Genomic DNA, 27115 nt, shown 5'->3' with positions numbered 1-27115 from the left:
TTCAGCGTACAGGTGTGAATTTGTTCTGTTTTTGGAGTTTGAGGTTGTATTACAATAATGTTAAGAGAAAGTTTTGGAGTCAGGCTTAAGGCACAGGGTTAATGTTTGGATGAAGATTTGAGCAAGGGACCATTAGGATTTCAGTTTGGGGATAGATTTAGATTTAGATTTAGGTGTTTAGATTTTTATTTTTCAAGCCTACTTGGCCTTTTTTTCAAGATCAGGGCTAATCTTCCACCCATTCTCCATTTTCATGCACTAACCCCACCTTACTTAATTCAGAAACCAACACTTTCTGTTTGAATGAATTCCAAAGATTCACCATACTCTGTGGATAAATGTCACCTCATATCTATTCCTTATTCTAAGTCTGTGTACCTTGGTTCTAGACTTCTCATCCAAGGGACACTCCTTGCATCCAGCCTTTCAATAGTAATATACAGTAGTAATAGACAGTAGATTCAAGTCTCACTCAAGACAAGGTTAAAATTCCACCTAATGCACAGGTGCTGCATTGCTAGAGGCACCATCTCTCTGTTAGACATCTGTCCACAAATCAAAAACAATCACACATTATTTGAAGAATAATTTTTTCCCCCTGGTATGCAGGCTAATATTTTTTCTTCAACCAATATAACTAACCAAAATAACCTTGTTATTAGATTGCATCCAGTGGATAGGAGTGGGAAAGAAATGTCCACGACACCTCCATTTTTTTTTTAAAAACAGTAATGACTGCTCTGGAAACTACGGACTCAAAAGTTGAAGCTGGATATGCACATACTGATAATGTAGCACGGGCAATGTTGGCTGAAGAGGTCAGACCCGACTCATATAACAATTCTCTCAGACACATTTAAGAAAAAAAATGTTTAATATTCAAATCAACAGCACGCTTCTGGACATACAACTTAGCTGAAAGGAAAACAAAATAAGATTTAACTGCAGTACTGTTGAAACAGAAAAAAAAAATGCATCAGAACATCTGACAAACAAGTGTTCATTTTATATTATAAAAAAACAGAAATGATCCAAAAGTTATGGACTCTTGCTTGTTCCTTTGGTCTTTGATGCAAAAAAGGCAGATATATTTTTCATTCCACTTTTGTCAACCTTTGACAGGGATTTCTGTGCAGCTGTCATCTTGGTGGGCTACGAGGAAAAAAAAACAATGGTTAATATTTATTTTAGGAAAATTGCCATAATGGATTAAGATGGACTAACAGCAATTGTTTTGTGTTTAATTAACATTATCAATTGATTAATTAATCGATTGAACGTTTATACTGAATTAAATTGTTCTGAATAATGCAATTCTTGGAAATACCTGTTATCAAATTCTTATTATGCATAAAATGCATATGCAGCAATTTTCATTAGCTGTAAATGAAAGAAGATGCGTTCTAATTTCATGCCTTATTCACTCCACCTAGTTCTAATTTTATTATGCCTTTAAGTACTTGGCTTCTTGCATTCAGCATGTTTTCACCGAGGAGAAGGACATGGAGGACAGTGAGACCAGTGTAGAGGACACAGACTTGCAAGGGCAGTTTGAGATTAAGGAGGTGGTGGTGTTGGCACTCTTGAAGAGCCTTAAGATGGATAAATCCCCAGGACCCGATGGGATTTATCCCTGGTTATTGAGAGGCAAGTGAGGAGATTGCGGGAGCCTTGGAGGTCTTTGAGTTTTTCCTGGCTACCGGCGAGATCCCAGCGAAATGGGGATTAGCTAATATTGTTCCTTTATTTAGGAAGGGAAGGAATGAGAATCCAGAGAATTATAGGCCAGTAATTCCTCACATCTGTGGTGGGGAAGCTATTGGAGAGAATTCTTCGGGATAGGATTTACTCCCATTAGAAAAGGAATGGGTGAATTGGGGACGGTCAGCATGGTTTTTTACATGGTCAAGTTTTTTCAGTGGGTAACGAAGGCTTGTTAGCCTGACATCGGTGGTGGGGAAGATGCTGGAGTCAATTATAAAAGGTGAAATAGCGGCACATTTGGAGAGCAGTAACAGGATCGGTTCGAGTCAGCATGAATTTACGAAGGGGAAATTACGCTTGACTAATATTCTGGATTTTTTGGAGGATGTAACGAGGAAAATGGTCAAGGGAGAGCCAGTGGATGTAGTGTGCCTGGACTTTCAGAAAACCTTTGATTAGGTCCCACAGAGGAGATTAGTGGTCAAAATTGGAGTACATGGTATTGGGGGTAGGGTACTGACATGGATAGAAAATTAGTTGGCAGAGTAGGGATTAACGGGTCCCGATTTCAGAATGGCAGGCAGTGACTAGTGGGATGCTGCAAGGCTCGACGTTGGGACCACAGCTATTTACAATATACATTAATGATTTAGATGAAGGGATTAAAAGTGGCATTAGCAAATTTGCAGATGACACAAAGCTGGATGGCAGTGTGAACTGTGAAGAGGATGCTGTCAGGATGCAGGGTAATGGAAAGGTTAGGTGAGTGTGCAGATGCATGGCAAATGCAGTTCAATATGAATAAATGTGAGGTTATCCACTTTGGTGGAAAGAACAGGAAGGCAGATTTTTATCTGAATGGTGTCAAGTTAGGAAAAGGGGAAGTTCAACGAGATCTGGGTGTCCTTGTACATCAGTCACTGAAAGTAAGCATGCAGGTACAGCAGGCAGCGAAGAAAGCTAATGGCATGTTGGCCTTCATAACAATAGGAGTTGAGTACAGGAGGAAAGAGGACCTTCTGCTGTTGTACAGGGCCCTGGTGAGACCACACCTGGAGTATTGTGTGCAGTTTTCATCTCCAAATTTGAGGAAGTACATTCTTGCTATTGAGGGAGTGCAGCGTAGATTCACGAGGTTAATTCCCAGGATGGCGGGTCTGCCATATGTTGAAAGAATGGAGCGAGTGGGCTTGTATACACTGGAATTTAGAAGGATGAGAGGATATCTTATTGAAACATACAAGATTAAGGGAATGGACACGCTAGAGCTAGGAAACATGTTCCCGATGTTGGGGGAGTCCAGAACCAGGGGCCACAGTTTAAGAATAAGGGGTAAGCCATTTAGAACTGAGATGAAGAAAAACTTTTTCACCCAGAAAGTTGTGAAGCTGTGGAATTCTCTGCCTCAGAATGCAGTGGAGGCCGATTCTCTGGATGCTTTCAAGAGAGTTAGATAGAGCTCTTAAAAATAGCGGAGTCAAGGGATATGGGGAGGGCAGGAACGGGGTACTGAATGTGGATGATCTGCCATAATCATAGTGAATAGGGGTGTGGGCTCGAAGGGCCGAATGGCCTATTCCTGCACCTATTGTCTATTGATTGATGAAGGTAGGGCAGTGGATGTTGCCTACAAGGATTTTAGCAAGGGTTCTATTCAGGAGGCTAATCCAGAAGATTAAGATGCATGGGATTAACAGTGACTTGATTGTATGGATTCAGAACCATCTTACTAAGACAGAGAGGGCTGTGATGGAAGGACACTATTCAGGCTGGAGTTTAATAACCAGTGGAGTTCCGCAGGGAACTGTGCTGGGACCTTTACTGTTTGTGATGTAAATGACCTGGATGTAAACATTGACCGGCAGGTTAGTAACTTTGCAGAAGACACCAAGGTTGGTGGGGTTGCTGACTGTCAAGGTATACAATGAGATATAGATTAGATACAGAGATGGATGGGGAAATGACACATAGAGTTTAATCCATGCAAGTGTGAGGTGTTGCACTTTGGGAGGTCAAATGCAAGGGGAAAAAAATAGCAAGGCCCTTAAAAGCTTTGGTGTACAGAGGGATCTTGGGATCCAAGTCTATAACTTCCTGAAAGTAGAGTGGTAAAAAAGGCATATGGTATACTTGTTTTCATAGGTCGGAGCATTGAATATAAGAATCAGGAAGTCATGATGCAGCTTTATAGGACTTTGGTTAGTCAGCATTTTGGGGATTTGCATGCAATTCCTGTTGTTCCTTTACAGGAGGAATGCAGTGACTTTGGAAAGAATGGATGGAGGTTTATCATAATGATGCCCTAGATTAGAGGTTAATAGCTACAAATTGGTTGGACAGACCAGGATAATTTTCTCTGGATCAGACGTTGCAGAGAGACCTGATAGAAGTATCATAAAATTATGAGAGGCATACATAGGATAGTTTCAGAACTTTTATCCCCGGATAGAAAAATCAAATACTAAAAGGTACAGCTTTAAGGTGAGGGAAGCAAAGTTTAAAGGAGATGTGCAGGGCAAGGTTTTTTTACTAAACACAGGGTGGTGAGTGTCTGGAATGCACTGATGGGGGCAGCAGTTGAGGCAGATATAATAATCGTGGCAATCAAGAGACTTTTGGTTAGGTAGGGAATGGAGGGATATGGATTATGTGCAGGTAGATAAGAGATGGTCTTAGCATCATGTTCAGCATGGACATTGCAGGCCAAAGGGACGTTCTATATTTCCAGAAGAAATGGTTTCTCTAGGTCCCATCGAATCTGTTATTTTAAACACTTTAATTAGATCAACACTCAATCCAATAATCAATTGTAACGCAAAGTTAGTTTCTGTAATTGGTCACAATTTAACTGATTTAATTTTGGTGCAATTGTCTGTACTCATTCCAAGCATATGTTTACTCGAGTTGCGGCTACAAGAAACAATTGCAATGTATTACTTTACCACCATCAACCACAGCCATGACCTGCTTAGAAAAAACCCAGGGTACTCCAAATAAATCTTAATCCTGTCAAACATTGTATCTACCTAACTTGATAGAATTATATGAAATAACAGAAAAGGTTTTGGGGGAAATTGGACGTAATCTGATGTATGCTTCCAAAGTGTATATAATAAAGTTCCACATAATAAACTTGCCATCAAGACAGAAGCGCTTGGAATAAATGGGATAGTAGCAACATGAAATGTGGTGTATTAACATAAAACAGGTGTTTGGAATCCCCTGCCTGACAAGATAGTGGAAGCGGACTTGGTAGTAAACTGGATTAGTTAGAGATCTGTAGAGAAAGGACAAAGCAGTGGTCCTATTTGGGCAAACTTGTGAAAGGTTCTTAATTGGTAATGATCACGTGATTACTCAAACCCTTTTCCAGTTAAAGTGGGGTTCCCGAGGGGGATGGTAATTAGATAATTGCTCTTTTATATATTAATAACATGGGCTTGAATGTACAGCACACAATTTCCAACCGCTAAATGTAGTGATTTTTGCCTTAGATGCTCTAAAACTATTTTAAGAACAGGAGTTTATAAAACTGCTGTATGAATTTTCTTGAAGTTTCAGAAGATTCGAGGGGATTCAATGTTGAAATTGATCACAATCCACAAGTCTCCTTGACTCTGATGCACTCAAGCCAATTGCACGCCGATTGAGATCAGCTAGCTCAGCAGGGATTTGGAAAGGACCGTTGGGATCCTCTCTCTTCAAGAGAGTTAGATTTAGCTTTTTGGGCTAAGGGAATCAAGGGATATAGGGGAAAAGCCGGAACGGGGCACTGATTTTGGATGACCATATTGAATGGCAGTGCTGGCTCGAAGGGTCTACGCCTGCACCTATTTTCTATGCTTCTATGTTTCTATCCTTCTAACTGTGCAACTCAGTGTTTAACATCAACTTCTGAAAGACAATAACAGCAGTGGGAGTTAAGTGTGAAAGCTTACCTTTTTCTCTTTTGAATCAGAGTTGAACTTGGTGTAATCTTCTTCCGCCTCTACTTCTTTACCAGACAATTTCCTTTTCTGTAATGGCAGTTTTGTTGAATAAAGTTGTAGCATTGGCAGATTGTATTGTAAATTGCCGGTATTGGAAAAAAAAAGATCTACTATACATAGTGCATTGTTCTCAATCAACAGCTGATTTGAGAACATTTAAGCATGCAACCTGTCATGCACATGCTTATGCAAATGGTTTCACTGGACATTCTTATACACAGAACCTGCAATAAATCATCACAATGCACATCTTTTCAGGCTTATGTCCTCCAAGCAACTTGTGGTGTAATAGAAGAACAAGGGGCAAAACAAGCCTTCAGCTTGCATTTTACATTTGAAGTAATTCTTCATTCCTTAATAATCAGTACAAAAATTAGTATTTCATCCCACGTTCACCAAGCATTAAAGCAACATTTACAGCAGAATCTATTGAAAGGAAAGTTAAAAATCTGCAGTCGTTAAAAATCTGAAACTGAAAAAATAGGAATGCTAGAAATATGCAAGAGATCATTGGTTGGGAATTCACCTTTATGATGGATAATCAAATTGAAACATTAAAAGGGTTATCTGTCAGTTCATGCTGTCTGGCCTTTTGAGTAGTTTAGTGTTTTCCAGTTATTTCAGTATTCAGGGCCCCCCATGTTACTGTGAGTGAATACAAATATTTAAATGAACAATTTCTGATAACGTTTTCCATTTCATCATTTGTGAAAAGGTAGGTACAGTGGAGAACCCTTTATATACATTTACTACTAAAGTGAGCAATGGGAAAGTTTTAATAATAGAACATACCACCTTATACCTCTGCTCTGTTGATCTGGTATCATTTCAAATATGAGGCAGATTCAGCAAAGGGTTATCAAGGGTTTATTAGCTCAGAAGTTGCAGCTGTAGCCCGAAAATAATGTGCGCAGCGTGCGTTTATAATGTTTGCTGCTATCAGCCGAAGCATCCTGAATGTTAGATAATACTTGTAATATACCAGATATAACAAGTGCCTTACAAGTAAAATCAGACATCAGATGAGTCTATGTAGGCTGTTGATAGAATCCATCGAACTTTGCTTTCATCAATGCTGCTTAGTCCCATCATTCAGAATAGGAAAGATGGGACATAGATCTTCACTGTGGAAGTTTGTATATTGTCTTGGGATTCAGTGATTAATACATTCTCTTCTGGTATGTGTAATGTTGGCAACATATCCAGTTGCTATTCTTTGCTTCCCAGAACATGTTATGATTCGACCACTTAGTAAAACCTGGAAACTGTCAGTTTGGCATGTTCTAAACCCTGTAGGACCTAAGTAGCCCTTTTGGATTTGGACACAATCCAACTGATCCATGGCAACTTGCCTAGTACCAGTTCACAAATGAGCAGAGTTTAATGAATTCAACTGCATGATTTATACCAGTAGGTATAAGAGGATGCAAGAACATTTTTTACAGCTCATACAAAAATGGATTGTGCATGGGAACCATATACAAATTAAATTATTGCATGGTTTGGTGATGTTAGCTGAGGGAAAGTTAGCTGGAACGCTACATCAATACAGATTGACTCCTTGAAATAAAGTGAAAATAATTCAGAATAGAAAGAACACATGTTCCATCAGAACCAATTGCTTGATTATTCCTCTGGTAGTGACAAAAGATTGTTAAAAGAAGTGCAAGTGGATGGAACAGTACTTTATTATTGCACTAACTTAACCAAAAACTAAGAATTCCATTTACTGGCATTTGGTCCATAGCCTTCTGTACCTGGAACTTCAGATGCTTAACCAGATGCTTCTGAAATGTTCCATCCAGAAGACAACTACTTCTTTAATGCAACACCCTTTCAGTAGTGGTCCTCCAAATTAAATCCTTCCACCTCAGAGTGATTACACTCCATCAATACAGAAACAGCCAAGATCAAATGCCAACATTTTGGAGTGGGAATAAATTCTCAAAGTGAAAAAGTGAAGGATTTTCAATTATTCCAGGTAGAATCTCAAATGTACCCTAATTACTGAGCACTTGCATTCTCTTTATAGAAATGGCTTTGCCACTAAGTTTAAGCGATTGCAGCATTTATCTTTGAAACAGAAAACAATTGATTCACTACATTCAAAGCAGTTATAAATTTTCATGCTACAACGTTTACTGAATATTTATAACAGCACAACACTAAATGATCAATACCGACACAAACCTTTGATGGTGGCTCACTTGATGCTGTGTTGGCTGAAATAACTGGTAACCTAAAATTAAAAATGCGGATAAGACATCTGAATAATATTATTGAACAATACTTCTCAAATACTACATTGATGCATCGACTTGGGTTCAGTCTGGAATGTTGGTTGAAGCAAGAATCTTATGAATCACTGATGAGAACTAGGCTATGGCAGTTCATAGAATAATTCTTTTTTCCATTGACAGCTGAGGTGCAAGATCTCAATTCTAACCCTAAATTATAGATTATTGGGGTATGCAACACATTCTAAAGTTATCCATGAATATCTGATAAATGTGCCACTGCTCCCATGTTGGAGTAAGGGCCAGAAAGGCCTTAATCCTACTCTTGCCAAGTAGTTTAAAACTCTGGCAGACCAAAAGCTACCCATGGAACAATCAAGTCCCACCAGTTTTGATAAACTCCTTTTATAATATGTTCAGGCCTTTTGTCAGATCCCCGTGGGACTAGTGACAATTCTCAAACAAGACCATATGGAGGAATGTTGGGTCAATTCCTGGGGATGTTCCCATTGACTACCTGTATGACTAGAGGATGGGAAGTTAAATAGGGGTGCAGATCCTCCAAAATTCTGTAGGTGGTAGATGTAAAACATCACCAAGATCAGATTCCTATTCAGAAGGAAGGTGGGAGGGGTGCAAGAAGCATTAAGCCTGCCCTGCACCACTTAAGAGTCCAATAAGCGCCACCATATATGTCGTGTTAATGGCTCAAAAATGGCAATTTAAATTCTGATATGAATGCAGATTAGGGCAGCCAAGTAAGCCAAGTTTGGAACTGGCAATTTGATAAGCTAGAGTAAACTCCCTTCTTTGCACCTCAGATTTTCAAGGTCTCAAACTTTAGCATTGTGAAGGAATATTTCAAATACATTCACAAAACCCAAATTCCTTACTTCTGAAGTGTTATTTCATACTGGATGGTGTTGTCTTCACATTATCCCTTCCTTCGCATTTACACCTATATACCCTAGTCCTGCGTGGCCTAATTCACACATTTAAGTTCCTATCACTACCAAAGTATTGAAACTATTTAAAAAAATAACACCAACAACTTTCTTGGACGTGATCCATAGATTATAAACACTTACTTCTTGACCTATCTGCCATTCTCCTCCAAATCTGTTCCTTCATTATCCAGCTGAAGCAACATACACTAGTTTCATATTTATTTATCCACCTGTAACCAGAGAATTATCTATGTAGGAATCTTCATCCTCTCTTTATTATCTTACAACATGACCATTCCAATGCTCTCCTGGCTACATAAATATGAAGGATTTCAAAACATTGCAACCTGCATGCTGACCTAGGTTAGCCTATAATTTTAGATCTTGTTTTCAAAGCCATCCTTGGCAAGACCCTCCCCTCATTCCAACTTCCTTAGGGTCTGTACCTCTTACAGATTATTCCACGGTTCTTTAACTCTGGTCTTCGCAAGACTGACAGCTGTGCTTTCAGTTGGAGAACCTTAAACCTCCTGAACCTCTGCACCTCTCGACCTCAATCTGCTTAAAACCTAAATTGTTAGTTGATCAAATTCTTGATCTTATACAATTGCATATTAAGCTTACTGACAATTTTTGCTTCTTGAAGGAGAAATTTGTCACAAATAGGAGGTACATTTGAAAAAATCTTATTCAGTTTAGTCTTTGAGTAGTAGTCTGTGCAGTATTTTGAATTGGATTAAAATGTGTCTTAACATTAATCGAACAATTGTGTATATATAAGAGATATGTTTCCCATCTGTCTTTGGAAATTTTTAGGCCTAATTCTTCTTCCCATTCTCTTCTAATTGCGTCTGACGACGGAATTTCTATATTTAGAAGGATATTATACAAGTATGGTGTTAGATTGTTTGACGCATATAACGTTTCTATAATCAATTCTTTATATTCAGATACTCACTCCAAGAATTTGAAGAGTTCCTCACTTAAACCCATGGGAATATATTCTGACAGCAAACCATGAGCGTATCGTAGGAAATCCTCTGAAAAAAATCCAATATTGTCACAGAAAATAAATATCACAATATCACAAAAAATATCACAAAAAATATCACAAATATCCCAACAATGGATATTTGAGAGCCCATAGGTGGTTTGCAATAACTTAACTTAAGCAATAAGTTAAAAATAAGCCTGAGAATGATTATGTTAAAATATATTTCAGTATTTTCTCACAGATGTCTTTTCACTTCACCCTTTCCCATCAGAATCTGAAGGCATATCATTCTAACAGCACTTTAAACAGATCTGCTTTTTAAATATTCGGTAACCAAGTCACATGGCTGGTTCAGATTATACCAGCAGAAACCTTTAAATGCCTTTTGTATTTTCTCACAATTCCTGCTTCCAATTAAATTATAAAAATTGGACACTTTAAACTTTATTTCAGCTCACAGAAGAGAATGGAAGACAACATCGGCTCTTCTTCAACCCCCATAATCGAGATGTCCCAAACAAGTAGCAATCACGTGATGTAACAAGCTAACTGCAGCTACATCATGGGCATCTAATGGACAGAATGAAGAATTGTTCATGTCCGGTCTATCAAAAAAAAATGGTAGGAGCCAATCTGGCCAATTATTGAACTAGTAGCCTACTTTCAAGTATCAGAAAAAGTAATGGAAGGCATGAACAGAGATGCTATTAAAAGGCATATTTACAACCAACAACTTGCTCACTAACAGCGACTTGATTCCAGACCTCATTAATATCTTTATCATTTTGTGGATCAGCTTCTGTGGGTTCAGCTTCTGAGCATGCAGAAGAAGGGCCTCGACCAGAAACTTCACCTATTCCTTTTCTCCTGAGATGCTGTCTGACCCGCTGAGTTACTCCAGCTTTTGGTGTCTATCTTCTGTTGTCTGTGTACAGCAGTTCAGTGATTAAGATTGAAGTATGAGCCCCTTATGAAACCAAGGACATTCATGACTTGGAGTGCAGTGGTGTGGCCCAAACTGATCACTATGGACTATGGACACATTGCTTAACTGAAAAGAAATGGCTCATATAGTGCAGTGTTTCAAAATATTTGACACTCAGCCCAGATGAATGGAATAGAGCCCACACTCAGAACAAAGAGAGTGCTACCCTTACGCCAAGCTAATTCCAATCCTAGAACTAGTAATGAAGGATCAATCCCAACCTCAGGTGGAGTTCACATGTTCTCACCATGGATGCATGGGTTTTCATCAGGGTTGTTCAGTTTCCTTCCAGATACCAAAGGATAGGCTGGTGAGTTAATTGGTTACTGTAAATTACCCATAGTGTACATGGGTGGTGGGAGAATCAAAGGGAGTTTAATCAGCATAAGAGAATACACTAGAAGAACGTAGGGCAATGGGACTGAAAGACTGGGCTGAATGATTTCCTATATTGTGATAATTTGAAATGCAGTCCAAATGAAATCAGTGACTGGGCATGTACTCATTTAGATTAGTAGAAAATGTCTTGCACTCCATGCAACTAATGTATATCAAATTGTCTCTTTCATTTGCCAAAATTGTGAATTTGGTGTATGTTTATCAGACAACGCAATGTAGTGGCTAATATTTCACAGAACATTTGAAGAGGGTACATAGACTTCAGAGAGACTTATGTGAATTTTATTGATCTCCAGCCAGACTTGCCCTGCTTTCCTTACAAAATGTGATAGGATGCTGCTGGCCATTTGTCCTTTTGGAGCTTCTCATTCTTGGTTGGTCTTGCTTGTAAACAAGTTAGCTGAGATAACGACGTCAGAAGCTGCTCTATTTACAATAATGCTGATATCATCATGGCCAAGTTTAGACATGCAACATTTTAGCAGATAATTAAATACCATTACCAAACAACTAAATCTCCACAAACACCACCAGTCCACCTTTTGGCTGACCAATTTATCAGCAAACACATAAAAAGATGAATGTTCACAAAAATACAAATAGTAAGATCACATGTCCAATTACGTATTCACTGATCAGAAAAATATATAGCGAGATCTGGATTCCAATTTCATCAATGCACTTTTTCATTGCTCAATCGAACCAAAGAAAATAACCTGCAAAGTAAATGCCTAACTAGATTGTAAGAGTGTGGACAAACCTTCTGTTGCTTCTGCAACTTGTTTACTCCTAACCAACACACTGGACTGAACACCTCCGCCGACAGAAACACCAGCACACTTTAGCGCCTTTACAGTCTGTTCAGCCTATTTAAAACAAGAAACACAACGGATGAAAAAAAAATTACTGATCTACAAAATATTGTGCAAGTTAGTACCAAGTCTAAAGGATTGAAAAGGTTTAAACAAACTCCGCATACACAATGACCCAAATGGTATATTTTTGCCCTTATGTAACAATATGCACAATCACAGCTGTTCATAAAGTGCTTTAAAAACAATGAACTATTTAAAGATTGTTATCATTTGGATGATGCTACTGTTTAAGGTAGTGCCTCGGGTCAATGAAGTCTTGGTCTTTTCCAGTTCTGGAGGACTGTAAGTTCTTAATGCTTGACTTATTATAACATTGCAAATCAGCGACCATATATTTTTGACGGAATAAGGTCTTAGAAGAAAAGGAAACCAAGACAATGCGACGTGGAAGAATGTGTTAAATTAAGCAGTCCTGACATAGTCACCTGCAGCACAGCTCACAGAATACTCTTCGACAAGTCTGAAGTTGAGGTCCCAATCTAGAAACATGAGCACTAAAAAGAACACTGACCTGAAATGTTAACATTGTTGCTCTCACCACAGACACTGCCCAACCTACTGAGCGTCCATTCGTTTTTATTTCAGATTTTCAGAATCTGTGGCTTTTTGCTTTTCAAACACCAAACATGAGCTGACACACAAGTGCAGCACTGAGGAAATACCACAGTAAATTGACGTCTTGACAGATATTTTAGTTAAGTTCTAAATGCTATTTGAAAAGTAGGGAGGGACATTGTTCCCGAAATCTTGACTAATATTTATCTCCCAATCAAATAACAAAAACTGATCATCTGGGTACTATCGTATTTCTATTTGCTATACGATGCTATACACAAATCGGTTGCCATGTTTTTTGCATTACTAGTTCACTAGTTTACTAGATTACTAGTATCTACACTTCGTTCATCATTAGATGCAAACAGTTTGGAACTTCCTGAGACACTCTATAAAATGTGAGACCGTGTCCTTCACCTGTTCACAAGTGTCCAAAAAGAGTAATTAGATGGCCAAATAATACTGGCAGCCAGGAGAAATACCCAGCTCTTTTTCAGAACATAGGATTGGGAACTTTCATGATCACCCAAGGGGGATGATGGGAATTTGACTAATTTGAAAGATGGAGCCGCCACAGTGCAGCATTTCCTTACAACAGCACAAATTAGTGTTTTTTCTAGAACTGTGGTTGATCTTTTAAGTACTTCTTGGCAAACTGTAACCTGGCCATCCTATTTTTGCAGCTAACCAGTGGTTTGCACCTTGCAGTGTAGCCTCTGCATTTCTGTTCATGAAGTCTTCTGCAGACAGAGTGTTTGGGGATTTTTCTTTATTATAGAGAATTCTTCTGTCATCAGCTGTGGAGGTCTTCCTTGGCCTGCCAATCCCTTTGCAATTAGTAAGCTCACCAGTGCTCTTTCTTCTTAATGATGTTCCAAACAATTGATTTTGGTAAGCCTAAGGTTTGGCTGTTGTCTCTAACAGTTTTATTCTTGTTTCTCAGTCCCATAATGGCTTATTTGACTTTCATTGGCACAACATTGGTCCTCATGTTGATAAACAGCAATAAACTTTTCCAAAGATGATGGAAAAACTGGTGGAAAGACTAGGTGCTGAGAGTTCTCTTATACCTGCATTCGGGAGGCATTTAAACTGTGAAGCCATGTGTCCCAAACATTATGGTGCCCTGAAATGGGGGGGGGCTATGTATAAACACAGCTGCAATTTCTACATGGTGAAACCAAAATGAATAAAATCTGACAGTGTGCATTTTAGCCACATGTGATTTTTTTTTCAATTCCAAATCTCAAATTGTGGAGTACAGAGACAAATAAATAAATGAGGGGTCTTTGTCGCAAACATTATGGAGGACACTGCAACAAAAAAACAGGAGCTCAGAGCCAAATATGTTAATTGAAACAAACCCCAACACAAGCAAGAAAATACCAAATTCATTCCTCAGTTTTGTTCAATTCAATCTCTATTCATTGGTGTAAATTAAAGAAGACAAGAAACAATCCTGTGCAGTTTTTCATTTGTGATCAACAGCAAGTTCTGAGAGGGGCACGGAGCTGAGGGAGAATTGGGAGCACTATTGGGTGCTAACATTAAAACAGAACTTTGCAAACAAGTAAATTCCTTCTCTCCAGAGATGCTGCCTGTCTCGCTGAGTTACCAGCATTTTGTGTCTACCTTCAATTTAAACCAGCATCTGCAGTTCTTTCTTACACAAACTAAATTCCTAATGTCACTGATTTTCTGGGTTGCCTGTGATTTCTGCAAGTGCTAACAAAGAATCCTCACTGTCGGTCATATACTCAGAATCACCACCAAAGTTCTTGGCCTAGACTTCACTTTTGACAGTGGATGAGTGGGGATACAATCCGCTAGGAAGTCTATACCTTTTATGAAATATAAAATAAAATTAAATAAATCACCTTCTTTTTTAGCCACACAAGGGTTTTCTCTCTGTTATACTTATAAAACTTTCGATCACCCATTTCTAAAGGAAAAAAAGACAAAACAAGGCTGTAAAATTATATCCCATGTCAGGGATAACAGAAAGAAACAAATATACAAAAGTATGTTAACAAAAGAAAATCATTCTAACTGGGAGTGTTGCTTCAGTGCTGTTTCTTCATTTAATTTAGGACATAACATTGCCACGTATCTGGTTGCCCCCAGAACACTTAATATTTTTGCCACAAGGAGTGACTAGCCTTCAATACGTAGTTCCTCCAAATAGTTTTCTATTCTCTGATAGATTCTCTGCCTCTTCCTATGTACCAGAGGCGTTAACAGGCTGTTGGGCTGTCCTAGTTTCTCCATGAAGATTGGTTCCTCGTGAAATTTGTGCTGAGAGTCTCTGCACAGCATAATCCCACACTAACAACGTGATCAAGTTTAGACAATCTGACAAAATAATCGAGATGGGGAGATTTACTAGTGAGATCTCCTGTATCCTCCTCAAAGGACAGATAAGGCTGCATTTGCTGTTACACTGTAAAACATATCCTCTGACAGAACAACGTCCTCCCAGTATTGACTAGTGTCACTTTAGGTTACGTACTCCGGTCCCTAGTGAGAGGGTTGATTCTGCAGCTTCTGACACAGCAGCAAGAGTGCTTCTGCTCATTCAGAGATGATACCAGACAACAGTTCCCATCACAGCATCAAATTGAGTATACCCGTCTCTCCAATAAAGCATCACAATAAACCACAATGACCAGGCATGAAACCACAAACAGAGCCTAACCCAGTCAAGCTTCAAGAGGTTGCAATATCTTGACAATGTTGACAAGGCGATGGATTTTTAACTTAAAGTCACAATTTTTTAACCTTTCAAAATCGGGAAATAGATATAATCATAGGAAATTTTCGCAAAATGCATCATTGGAATGAGGAAAGAGCAACAAAGGTAACTGAAATTCTTACAGTGCAGTTAAAGGAGAGGGGTTTAGGAAGTTATAGTTCTTGGTTTCCAGTGTACTACCTTTTTCATCAGTGATACAGTGAAGTGATTGCAAAGTCCTCGAACATTTCAGTACATTGGCACATTCGGGAAAATCTTCATCCTTTATTACCTGATCAGCTGGCTCAAATTTTCCTTGCTGGGGAAAAAGGACATTTAAAAAAAAATAGATAAAGAAGCAATGGTGGAGAATAAAACTGGTAAGCAATTCAACAATTTTAACAAGAAACTAATAGTTGTGGGCTGTGAATTTCTTTAATTGTGGAACAGAGTATGCATTCCACAAACAATTGCTTAAATTGCCGACACTGGAGTTCCATCATCCGGCAAGAGGGCCCGAACATCGGGCCGCCGTTGCGGCGACCTCAATAGGCCCCGACCATGGGTAAACATAGAGGCAGATGACTGAACTCTTATTGCCTTCCCTCACAGTGGGAAACGTTGATTCTGCTGTGTGGGGATGTTCATGTTAAATTCTATCGTGTGTTGTGTTCTTTTTATTTGTATGGCAACCCAAATCTTGCTGTACCAATTGGTACAGTGACAATAAATATAAACTTGAAACTTGAACTTGCAATTAAACATTTCAATGTCAACTTATTTGGATCCTACCAAAGTTTGGCATCTTCCCTGCTTTTGACATTCCGGGCTGAATAGTTCAGTTAGCTAAACTCACTAATTCAAGCTGAAAGGCCTCATCTCTGTAAGTTAACACATTCTCCCTTGGATCTACCAGTAGCCAATTTGATCATCCGCATGTCTGAGTTATTCTTGTTACAGTAGATTTTCTGGTGCTTTTAGACAAGCATAATCCACCATCATAATCAAGGACCAGTCTCACCTTGGTCACATGGTCTCCCCATATCGCTTAATTCCGTTAGCCCTAAGAGCTATATCTAACTCTCTCTTGAAAATATCCAGTGAATTGGCCTCCACTGCATTACGTGGCAGTGAATTCCACAGATTCGCAACTCTCTGGGTGAAAATGTTTTTCCTCATCTCAGTCCTAAATGGCCTAAATTCTTAAACTGTGTACCCTGAGTCTGGAACAAATAACAACAAAAACTTTTCAGTGTACCTTGGTACACGAGACAATAAAAAACTAAACCGAGTGCATCTGGCAAAAATTCCAAATGAACTAATACATCTGGAGAAGCCTCTCCATACCGGGTTTTTTTTAAATAACCCTAGTGTTGATAGTATCTCTTTACTAATAAGATGGTTATCAGAGAGAACTACAGTATATAAAACCGGAGTCAACCTGATTGTAAGGAATTTATGCAATAGTAAAGCCAACTAATTTATAATGAAAGGCCGAGTGGACATGGAAAGGATGTTTCCAGTAATGGGAGTCTAGAACAGGGGTTCCCAACCTTTTTTGTCCTGTTTACCCCTGGCAACTTTAATAGCACATAACAATGTTATTTCACTTATTTATGAACAACTAATGATGAACAGATATCGGTATACCAGAAGAAAACACAGTCAGTCAATAAGAAAAAATATGTACAAATCCAGAATCAACAAATTTACCCCCTGGGTAGGCTAAATTTACCCCAGGCTGGGAACCCTTGGTCTAGAACTCGAGAGTCTAAAGGGCACATCCTCAGAATAAAAGGACGTATTTTTAAAATAGAGATGAGGAGGAATTTCTTTAGCCAGAGGGTGGTGAATCTATGAAATTCTTTGCCACTGACGCGTATTTTTAAAGCAAAGATTGATAGGTTCCTGATTAGTTAGGGCATCTAAAGTTATGGGGGGGAAGGCAGAATAGGGTTGAAATTAAAAAATAGATCAGCTGTGATCAAATGGGGGAGTTGGACTCGATGAGCTGAATACCCTAACACTGCTCCTATGGCTTATGATCTTAATTTACTTATTTTCCACATTTCATAATCAAATGTCAGCAAAGCAGTTATCCAGTAAAGGAAACCAACTTACCTTTTCACTGGCATTAATAAGGTATGGTAGTACCAGAAACAGTGGATCCAGGGGCGTAACAAACATCAGCCTTCCATCTTGAAAGAAAGAATCGGAATTAAGACAACTTTATTCATCATTGGTTATCATGCAATTACTCACATCCAGATGCATTTGTAAATTAACATACCAGAACTTGTTGAAACACGCAAGTTTACACAGCATGGCTGCTTTGAGATCAAGAATTGTGGAAAGCAACAAACAACTGAGCCCCTTTACATCACCCACTCTATATGCAAGAAATAACACTGCAATTTGCAACCCCTTGTTGTTTTGGAAATAGTTGGAAACTCTAGCTTACACTCCAGAAAAACTAGTATTAATTCAGAATTGTAGTAAGCAGCTCTATTACTGCCAGAGATCTTGGCTTATGGTTGAAATATAGATGCCAGTAATCCATCTACCATTTATCCAATTGCTGCATGTGTTATATGTGCTAAAACAAAATCTAGGAATGTTTGCATCACTGCCATTTATTGCTCTACCAGACCTGCCTTACACAAAGAATACCGCGATGAATCATTGTAGAAGGTAAAGGATGGTGTAGTATTGGAATCACATACAAGATAAGGGCAGCAAATATAATTCAGGAAAAACCATGAGTGAAGCAGATAGTGGTTTAAAATAAATCCAAAAATTTAGCAGGATTTTTGTACATTATTCTGTGCAAATTTATAATAAACACAAAACCAAATTAATATCTGCAAAGCACTTTGGAACCAAGGGCTAGGAAAGGGGCATTTTTTCTAATCCTTATGATGTGCGTGCTTTTATACAAAATGTTCAAAAATATCCTGCAAGTTACAATGCCCGAACATTTCTTGAAACCCGGCTCAAAGTTCTGTATGGGCATTTTGTTTAAGGAAACAAATGTTGGCTGCAATAATAGGAAACATGAAGTAAATGACTGGATGGTAAGGCACTTAACTTGGCTTCAAAGATACTAAGTCTTCTGTGCACCAACTAAATCGGAAAGACGGCTTATTCTTAATATTGCACAGCAAATATCTAAATCAGTCCAACTATTCTTACAAATATATTGTGCACTGTAACCAGAATAACAAATGGTGTCCTAGTAAAAATACTCACCACGCTGAACAGACTGACCGATAAACCAAGAATGATGGTCTTCGTCAAAAGCCTTCACTTCAAAAACTTGTTTGCAATCACTACTAAAAAGGTACAAGGCACCATTTGCTGAATAAGATAGAGAAAACGTAAGTACATTCAAAATTTTGTTCAATCGATATGTTCAACAGAAGAAATTGGAAGGCTCAAATCCAATATAATTCTTTTCGCAAACAGATCAACAGACAAAGACGACACCAAAATTAAAAACTGAAAATGATGGAAGCACAAAGTCTGACAGCATCAGTAGAGGCAGAAACAGAAGTAATATTTGAAGTCAATGAACAGAATTAAGATAATCATCAAAAGAATCTGACGGAGCCAAGAAGAGGTTTTAGGTAAAGCAGAGAATTAGAAATTTGTTATATACTTGCAGCTGAAGGCAAGGATAGCAGAGGTCAGATTGCAAGGGATTATTTGTCAGGGGGTGGATGTAAAGAGAATGGTGGGGTAGAAATCTGATTGTTTAACTAGTGGCAGTGGGCTTCTTCACGGCTCTGTGTGCAGTATAGAAATTTATGTACCATACTCGGCAAACTCTGTACACTGTTGTTGTTACTAATGGCCTTGAGCTTTCAAGCTTGGCATATAAGAACCATTTCAACACAATGTTTCTGTTCCAACTAGAAAATGACTTTTAAAAACTTGAGAAATCCTGATGCAGTCATTGCTCTTTCCAAGATTTTGTGGTATCAAAAATAAATGCCAACTTGCTGCATTAATTTATCACATGTTATTCATTAAGTCAGCAAAGTTGGCAGTACCCAAATGTATCCTATTAAAACTAGCCTTTCAATACTAACATAAAATGAGAGCCAGGGCATTCAGTGACATTTGGAATATTTATGTGGTAAATCTATGGAATTAACTCCCATGGAAAAAAAAGGTTCATCTTGTGATCCACATTCAAATATTGAGGGGTAATCAGAGCTGCCAAGTTTTGTCAGAGCATTTAAGTATTCTAGTACCTGAAAATCAGTATTTTGATGAGAAAAATCAGTATTTTTATATGTTGCCATTATGCTGGAATAATTAATTTTTTTTGTGTGCAATCATACCCATGTAAGAGTACAAGAATGCATAACTTGTTTGCATTTTGTAATACAGTTTATTGTGTATTATATGTAATAGCTGCTTTCTTGCATCTCTCTCACTGTGTTGGCAGCAGCCATCGTCTGCTTCAGTAAGGGAAGCTCGTCAGTGATTGGTCGCAACGCCCCTCGGAAAGTGCGTCTGATTGGCCGCCGAGTGAAAGCGCAATATGTGATTGGACGCAATGCCCTTGGAGACAGCAGCTGATTGGGCGGGAGGAGACAGATTTGTTGATTGGACGGGAATTTTAAGGGAAGCTGGTCGGTGATTGGACGCAACCCCCTTAGAGACAGCGGTTGATTGGCCGCCAAATAATCGGACACAAAAAATTGACAAATAGGAAAACAAAAAAAATGAATTAAGTTTACAACAAATACTTCTATTTAAGGCATAAAAGACAAACATGAAAATTGGTCAAAGCACGGTTAGCAAGGGAAGTTATAGACACTATTAGTTTGTACAGGAAAAAATCCCGAGGTAAAAGATTAGCTGCAAGCTCATTAAATTGTGGAACAGGCACAGGAGACAAAATGGTCTTCTGCTTCTAATTTTCCACGATCCTATATTTGAATGTCAGAACTGGCTCTACTTTTAAATTTTACTTTTATACTTCAGCAAACTGTACAGAATAGTTTATCCACCTATAGTGACCAAAAGGAAAAGTATCTGACAGATCTTTCTGGATTGATTTCATTGATGGCAGATGTCAAATGTAACTAAACCATACCATAAGAAACTGGCATGGCAGCCAGTTTGCCTCTGACCATCAGTGGACTGATCTCCCAGGCTGCTGAGAGAAGGAAGGACAAACCCAGCAAGATATTTGAATAGGGAAAGATTTTTAAATTTAGGCATTGTTTAATTATAAGCTGGTAAGCAAATACAGGTGATTATTGAATCATTATGGAACAGACGTGGAGCCCAATCCCCAATTTATTCCAGTCTGTGCCAGCACCCTGAGCCCTTCCAATAATGAATGGGCCTTATGCATCAAAGGACATTGTTCTAAACCACATCAGGTTTATAAAAGGCAGAAGGTGGGTGGGCAGCCAGGAAGTGCACTGGAATCGTGACATAAAATGACATTTGACTGTGATGAGAATCATTTTGATATTAAGGCAGAGCTTAGAAACTTTGTTAAAGGGATTCAAATAAGTTGTTCTTGGAAGGATTGGCGGAATTTGGGAGGTGCAGTAGGTTAAGAGAAAAGGGAGCCTGGGGAATATATGGCTATTTGCTACAATAAGAGTTAGAAGTTTTTGTGGAAAGATATGCTGACACCAGATTTTTAGAAGTGGCACAGTGGACCAACGTCAGCTAGCTTGAGAGGAAGGAGTGTTGTACCTTCAGCAGTGGGAATATCAAGGGAGCAAGGTGAGCAGAGAACACAGGGAGAAGAAACAAGAGAGACCCATTATGCGAATCATCACTAATTGACATGTATCGATCATTAAAGTAAATGGAGCTCCAAAGATTTGCTCGTTTTTCTGAACAAAATTGTTAGACATAGTTTCAATGACACGGGAGAGAATCCAGTTGACAAAGAATTATGCTCTACTGTCCAATCTGTACCCTCTAAAAAAGAGTCTCTTGTGGTCAGGCAAACCTTTTATGATGCGAGACCAATCAAATAGACATTCAGCTTTTAGTAAGTACTGAAGACATTCTTGTTCTACAAATTTCAGTTCCGTTTTTACACCGAAATTTATTGTGTTATTTATACTTAAATGGAGGTCAGATAATAGCAGATAGTTCAGATGTCACAAAAGAATAGAATTATGGGAAATTTGCAGCACAAGAAACTTCAATAAAAGAGCTATCCAACTTTAATTCCAGCATTCATGGTCCATGGTCTAGCAGGTGATGGATCTTCAAGTATACATCCTGGCCCTTTCTGAATGTGGTGAGGGTTACTGCCTCCACTATCGGATCTGCCTCCACGATTACCAACCCTAGCATCACGTTCCAAGCACCCACTCCTCCTTGTTAAAAAACGCAGTCCACACTTTTAAACATTTCCCCTCTGACCTTAAAGGTATGCCCTCTAGACTTTAACATTCCCAAGGTGACAGAGTTTAACGAGTACAACCAAACAATAATACTATTATTAGCAAACATAGTGCAGTTTATATAACCATTCATCACCCACTGATACTTACCCGTTTTAGGATTGCGAAGTCTTGTAAAAACAGGACCAGAATTAATCTTCTCTGGTGTATCAACAACAGACTCTGAGGTAAATCAAAAAGATTATTTTAAAACACAGAGAGACAACAGACAATAGACAATATTGCATAAAAAATGCAGGAGGCACACAGGATATGTGGAAAGAAAAACAAATTTACATTTCACATTGAAGATCCTTCAATCTGAAACATTAACTCAATTTATTTTTCCCCAGCGTTTTCAGTTATTTTTGATTGTATTATAAAACAGAAAAGCTAAAGGAACAAAGGCAAATATTAACAAGCTGGATCGGGAAACATGATGTCGTGCTCACTTATAAGACAACAGACCACTTATATGCTAAATTGGTCCTCATGTTCCAAATGCCTTTTCTGCACGCCAAAAATTTCAACCTGCTTCCTTGCCTTGCAGAAGGTTGCAATGTTATTGTGCACTAATACAAAGGGGCTTGGTATGTACATCAATAGAAAGGAACCAAAAATGTGAGGCCTGTCTGCTTCACAGTGGTTTGTCACAAAATTAGCATTTACACAACTATTTACACAAGCATAACTATTTGCATTAATAAAACATTTCAAAGTGCCATAGATGAAAGAGTTATTAAATAAAATATGATGCAAAGCTGCACTAAGGATATTCCGAGAGGAAACCAGAGGGGAACAGAAGAAAAAGAGGGGCAGAGAAACAGAATGGAGGACAAATGCATAGAATAAGTCCAGGCATATATTAAACAAAACAAATGGGATAGTATATTAATTTACAATAATTTTAGCTGGAGTGTGCAGTAAAGCTGGAGCAATGTGCATAGTTTAGTTATTACTCTGCGGAAAAATCCATTTGTTCGGTTGTGAGGAAAGGCTGGATAGTCTGGCTCCCTTTTTTTGGAGTAGAGGTGATAACTGTTCATTTCGAACATGTTCACTTTATTTAATTTGAAATTGTTTAGGTTTCAAGCACAATCAACCACTCAGACAAGGCCTTCTGCAGCAATGTCAAATGCACAAGTGGTAATTCATGAAGATATAATCTCAAATCCACTTTCCATGTTGCAGCACCCCAGTGATAATGTAAATATCACAATTCTTCAGGCATGTTTCCCCACAATCTTTCTAAGCAAGGAAACACTGTAGAACAAAGGGGAGGTTTTAACTTTTAGCATATCAGGTCATAATTAACAAAACCCAAGAGATCCCAAATATGCCCACTACTTTCAATACTTTGTATCAAGAATAAATTAAAATAAATAACCATTCATTCCAAGTCTGATCCCAAATCTCTCAAGGACTGAATTCTATGATGTGTCGTAGTTGAAGCCATCTGTACATATGGGACTGAAGAAGCTCCTTTTGGTTTCCCTCATTTTAGTTGCAGTATTCAATCCATTAGATTTCATGGTTAAACAATCATTCAACAGGTTACATCTCTGCATCCAGTTACTGATTAAATATTGCTCCTCAGTTGTTCATACCCAGCTTCTTCCGTTCATATTTCGGTACCACCATACATTTCAAGCTTTTGTGTGCCAGTCAGTTTAACCTCAATGGCTGGAAAGGTTTGAAAAATATAGATTTGGGACAGGAATAATAATAATCTGTGGAAAAATTAAGACAACTAGCATGGCTTTGATAAGAGCAAGTCGTGTTAAACAAATTTGATTAAACTTTTGATGAGATAGAGTTGAGATATATTGGCATTAGATGCAGACCAAGAGAGATTCACTCGTCTAATTCCCGGAATGAGGAGGCAATCCTATCATAAGCAGCAAACCTGGAGTATTGCGTACAGTTTTGGTCTCCTAATCTGAGGAAAGACATTCTTGCCATAGAGGGAGTACAGAGAAGGTTCACCAGACTGATTCCTGGGATGTCAGGACTTTTATATGAAGAAAGACTGGATAGACTCGGCTTGTACTAGCTAGAATTTAAAAGATTGAGGGGGGATCTTATAGAAACTTACAAAATTCTTAAGGGGTTGGACAGGCTAGATGCAGGAAGATTGTTCCCGATGTTGGGAAAGTCCAGAACAAGGGGTCACAGCTTAAGGATAAGGGGAAGTATTTTACATAGAAACATAGAAATTAGGTGCAGGAGTAGGCCATTCGGCCCTTCGAGCCTGCACCGCCATTCAATATGATCATGGCTGATCATCCAACTCAGTATCCCATACCTGCCTTCTCTCCATACCCCCTGATCCCCTTAGCCACAAGGGCCACATCTAACTCCCTCTTAAATATAGCCAATGAACTGGCCTCAACTACCCTCTGCGGCAGAGTTCCAGAGATTCACCACTCTCTGTGTGAAAAAAGTTCTTCTCATCTCGGTTTTAAAGGATTTCCCCCTTATCCTTAAGCTGTGACCCCTTGTCCGGACTTCCCTAACATCGGGAACAATCTTCCTGCATCTAGCCTGTCCAACCCCTTAAGAATTTTGTAAGTTTCTATAAGATCCCCTCTCAATCTCCTAAATTCTAGAGAGTATAAACCAAGTCTATCCAGTCTTTCTTCATAAGACAGTCCTGACATCCCAGGAATCAGTCTGGTGAACCGTCTCTGCACTCCCTCTATGGCAATAATGTCCTTCCTCAGATTTGGAGACCAAAACTGTACGCAATACTCCAGGTGTGGTCTCACCAAGACCCTGTACAACTGCAGTAGAACCTCCCTGCTCCTGTACTCAAATCCTTTTGCAATGAAAGCTAACATACCATTCGCTTTCTTTACTGCCTGCTGCACCTGCATGCCTACCTTCAATGACTGGTGTACCATGACACCCAGGTCTCGCTGCATCTCCCCCTTTCCCAATCGGCCAGCATTTAGATAATAGTCTGCTTTCCCGTTTTTGCCACCAAAATGGATAACCTCACATTTATCCACATTATACTGCATCTGCCAAACATTTGCCCACTCACCCAGGACCGAGATGAGAAAAACATTTTTCACACAGAGTGGTGAATCTGTGGAATTCTCTGCCACAGAAGGTAGTTGAGGCCAGTTCATTGGCTATATTTAAGAGGGAGTTAGATGTGGCCCTTGTTGCTAAAGAGATCAAGGGGTATGGAGAGAAGGCTGGTACAGGCTACTGAGTTGGATGATCAGCCATGATCATATTGAATGGCGGTGCAGGTCGAAGGGCTGAATGGCCTACTCCTGAACCTATTTTCTATGTTTCTATAATCTTTGTGGTTTAGCAGAACGAGGGGTGATGCAAGTTCTTTTGACAGTATGACAGTGTAGATGGCAGTATATTTTCACTCAAGGGCAAATTTCAAAGAAGGGATCAGTTACAAGATTAGAGAGCAGTTATTAAAAACTAAGATGCAGAGGATTATGTTGTAGAGGTTAATGAATCTCTGGAATACTCAAGAATTGTAGTGATCTGATCACTAGGTGAAGTTGACAAAAGTTTGAAAGATCAGAGAAATGGGAACTAAGGGAACTGTAACAGAAGAAATTAAGCCTGGAGCAGATCAACTATGATTATATTGAATAACCGGGGGGGGGGGGGGGGGGAGCAATGTGGCCAACTCCTGCTATTATGTTCTCATAATGTTTTCATTACTGTTTATGTAACATATAACTGTGAATAATGGAACGGATAAGTGGGGCTGATGGTACCGGGCAGAGAGTGAACATGGAAAGAAAAATGGGAAAGGGGGGGGTCAGACTTGGAATTATTTTAATTTATTCTTGATACACAGCATTGAGAGTTGTGGGCATATTTGGGATCTCTTGGGTTAGTTAAATCTGATTAAATATGCTAAAACAAAATCTCCCATGTTCTAGTGCTTCCTTTTTTAGAAAGGTTGTTGGGAAATGTGCCTGAAGAATTGTGCTTTTTACATTGTTCTGTAATGGTGCATTGCAGCACAAAATACTCACAACATGACTTAATAACTCTGATACTCAATGTCCCTATAAATGATTGCAAACATGTCTTCTTTACCACTATTTCTACTCATGTTGCTGCTTTCAGGGACTTGGAGCCCAAGATTACAAACATACTTTCCATTACATTCGACCTACCAAATCACAACACTTCACAAGTGCTTGGCGTCAATTTCATATGCTAAAACAAAATCTCCCATGTTCTAGTGCTTCCTTTTTTAGAAAGCCCATTTCTGTTGCTAATCTATATCCCCAAATATACTTTGAAGAACTGCCTCAGTCTCCAATTTTGGTGTCTGCAAACTCACTAACCAATCCATCAATATCCAACTAATAAAATCATAGATCCCAGCGTAAAAAAGGTGCCAAGAGTGACCCGCAGGTCATGCAGCACTTCTGGAGTACGTGGGCAGGGGACGTTTCGAGTCGGGACCCCTTAAACGCTGGGCATTGGAGAATAATGGCTATGGGAGTGCGGTTCCTTTGGTCAGGGTGGGACACCGCCACTGTTAAGGGCGGCACGGTGGCGCAGCGATCGAGTTGCTGCCTTACAGCGCCAGATACCCGGGTTCGATCCTGACTATGGGTCCTGGTCAGTAGTGTTTGTAGTTCTCCCCTGACTGAAGGCCAAGGCTCTCGACCCTGAAACGTCATCTTTTCTCCAGAGATGATGTCTGACCCGCTGAGTTACTCCAGCCTTTTGTATCTATCTCCGTGACCTGCGTGGGGTTTCTCCGATGCCGCGGTTTCCACCCACACTCCGAAGACGTGGGTTAATTAGTTTCCGTAGACATTGTACATTGTCCCTGGTTGTGTGTGTAGAGTGGCGTTAGTGTGCGGGGATCGCTGGTCGGTGCGGACTCGGTGAGCCGAAGGGCCTGTTTCCGCGCTGTATCTCTGAACTAAACTAAACCGAACTCTCCGCCTCCCGGGCGCGGACAAGACGAGCAACGACTTTCGGCTTCACGGCGCATGCCCCGCGTTGACGGAACAGGGCTACAGCCTCGAGAGGCGAGCGAGAGTAAGAGCGAGAGCGTGCGTGCGGGCGGGCGCTGCCCGTGCACCGGGAGGGCGGCTCGTGGATCTGCTGCCACCCGCGCGCGCCCCTCACCTGGAGCGAGCAGCACCCACTGGGTGGAGGGCGACCCCCGCGCGCGGCTCTTCTTGCCGGGCATCTTGCGGCGTGGCGTCAGCAGGAGGGTCACTGGCGCAGCGACTCGTCACCGTGGGGGCGGGGGGAGCACAGCCA

General features: G+C 39.6%; 1 protein-coding gene across 1 annotated transcript; it reads right to left on the bottom strand.

Annotated features, from left to right (window-relative positions):
* Positions 1-855: 855 nt before the first annotated feature.
* rnaseh2b (ribonuclease H2, subunit B) lies at positions 856-27115 on the bottom strand. The gene is made up of 11 exons (XM_055644874.1): positions 26978-27115; positions 21956-22027; positions 18666-18773; positions 17538-17614; positions 15618-15735; positions 14563-14627; positions 12016-12121; positions 9836-9917; positions 7884-7932; positions 5643-5720; positions 856-1152 (listed from the first exon to the last, which is right to left on the bottom strand). The coding sequence occupies exons 1-11, from the start codon at positions 27039-27041 to the stop codon at positions 1039-1041; spliced, it is 933 nt and encodes a 310-aa protein (XP_055500849.1). The 5' UTR covers positions 27042-27115; the 3' UTR covers positions 856-1038.

The sequence above is a fragment of the Leucoraja erinacea genome, chromosome 13 (assembly GCF_028641065.1).
Source record: "Leucoraja erinacea ecotype New England chromosome 13, Leri_hhj_1, whole genome shotgun sequence".
In the NCBI taxonomy this organism is placed as follows: domain Eukaryota; kingdom Metazoa; phylum Chordata; class Chondrichthyes; order Rajiformes; family Rajidae; genus Leucoraja; species Leucoraja erinaceus.
The sequence above is the reverse complement of the archived record's forward strand: the minus strand, read 5'-3'. Positions and strand labels throughout refer to the sequence as shown.

What these genes read in the sequence shown, in the direction of transcription:
- rnaseh2b (XM_055644874.1), bottom strand. Translation starts at nt 27,041, where the DNA reads ATGCCCGGCAAGAAGAGCCGCGCGCGGGGGTCGCCCTCCACCCAGTGG. An exon ending in GTGGGTGCTGCTCGCTCCAG is followed by an intron (nt 22,028 to 26,977) that starts GTGAGGGGCGCG and finishes GATTTACCTCAG; the next exon opens with AGTCTGTTGTTGATACACCA. An exon ending in CTGTATCACTGATGAAAAAG is followed by an intron (nt 14,628 to 15,617) that starts GTAGTACACTGG and finishes TTTTTCCTTTAG; the next exon opens with AAATGGGTGATCGAAAGTTT.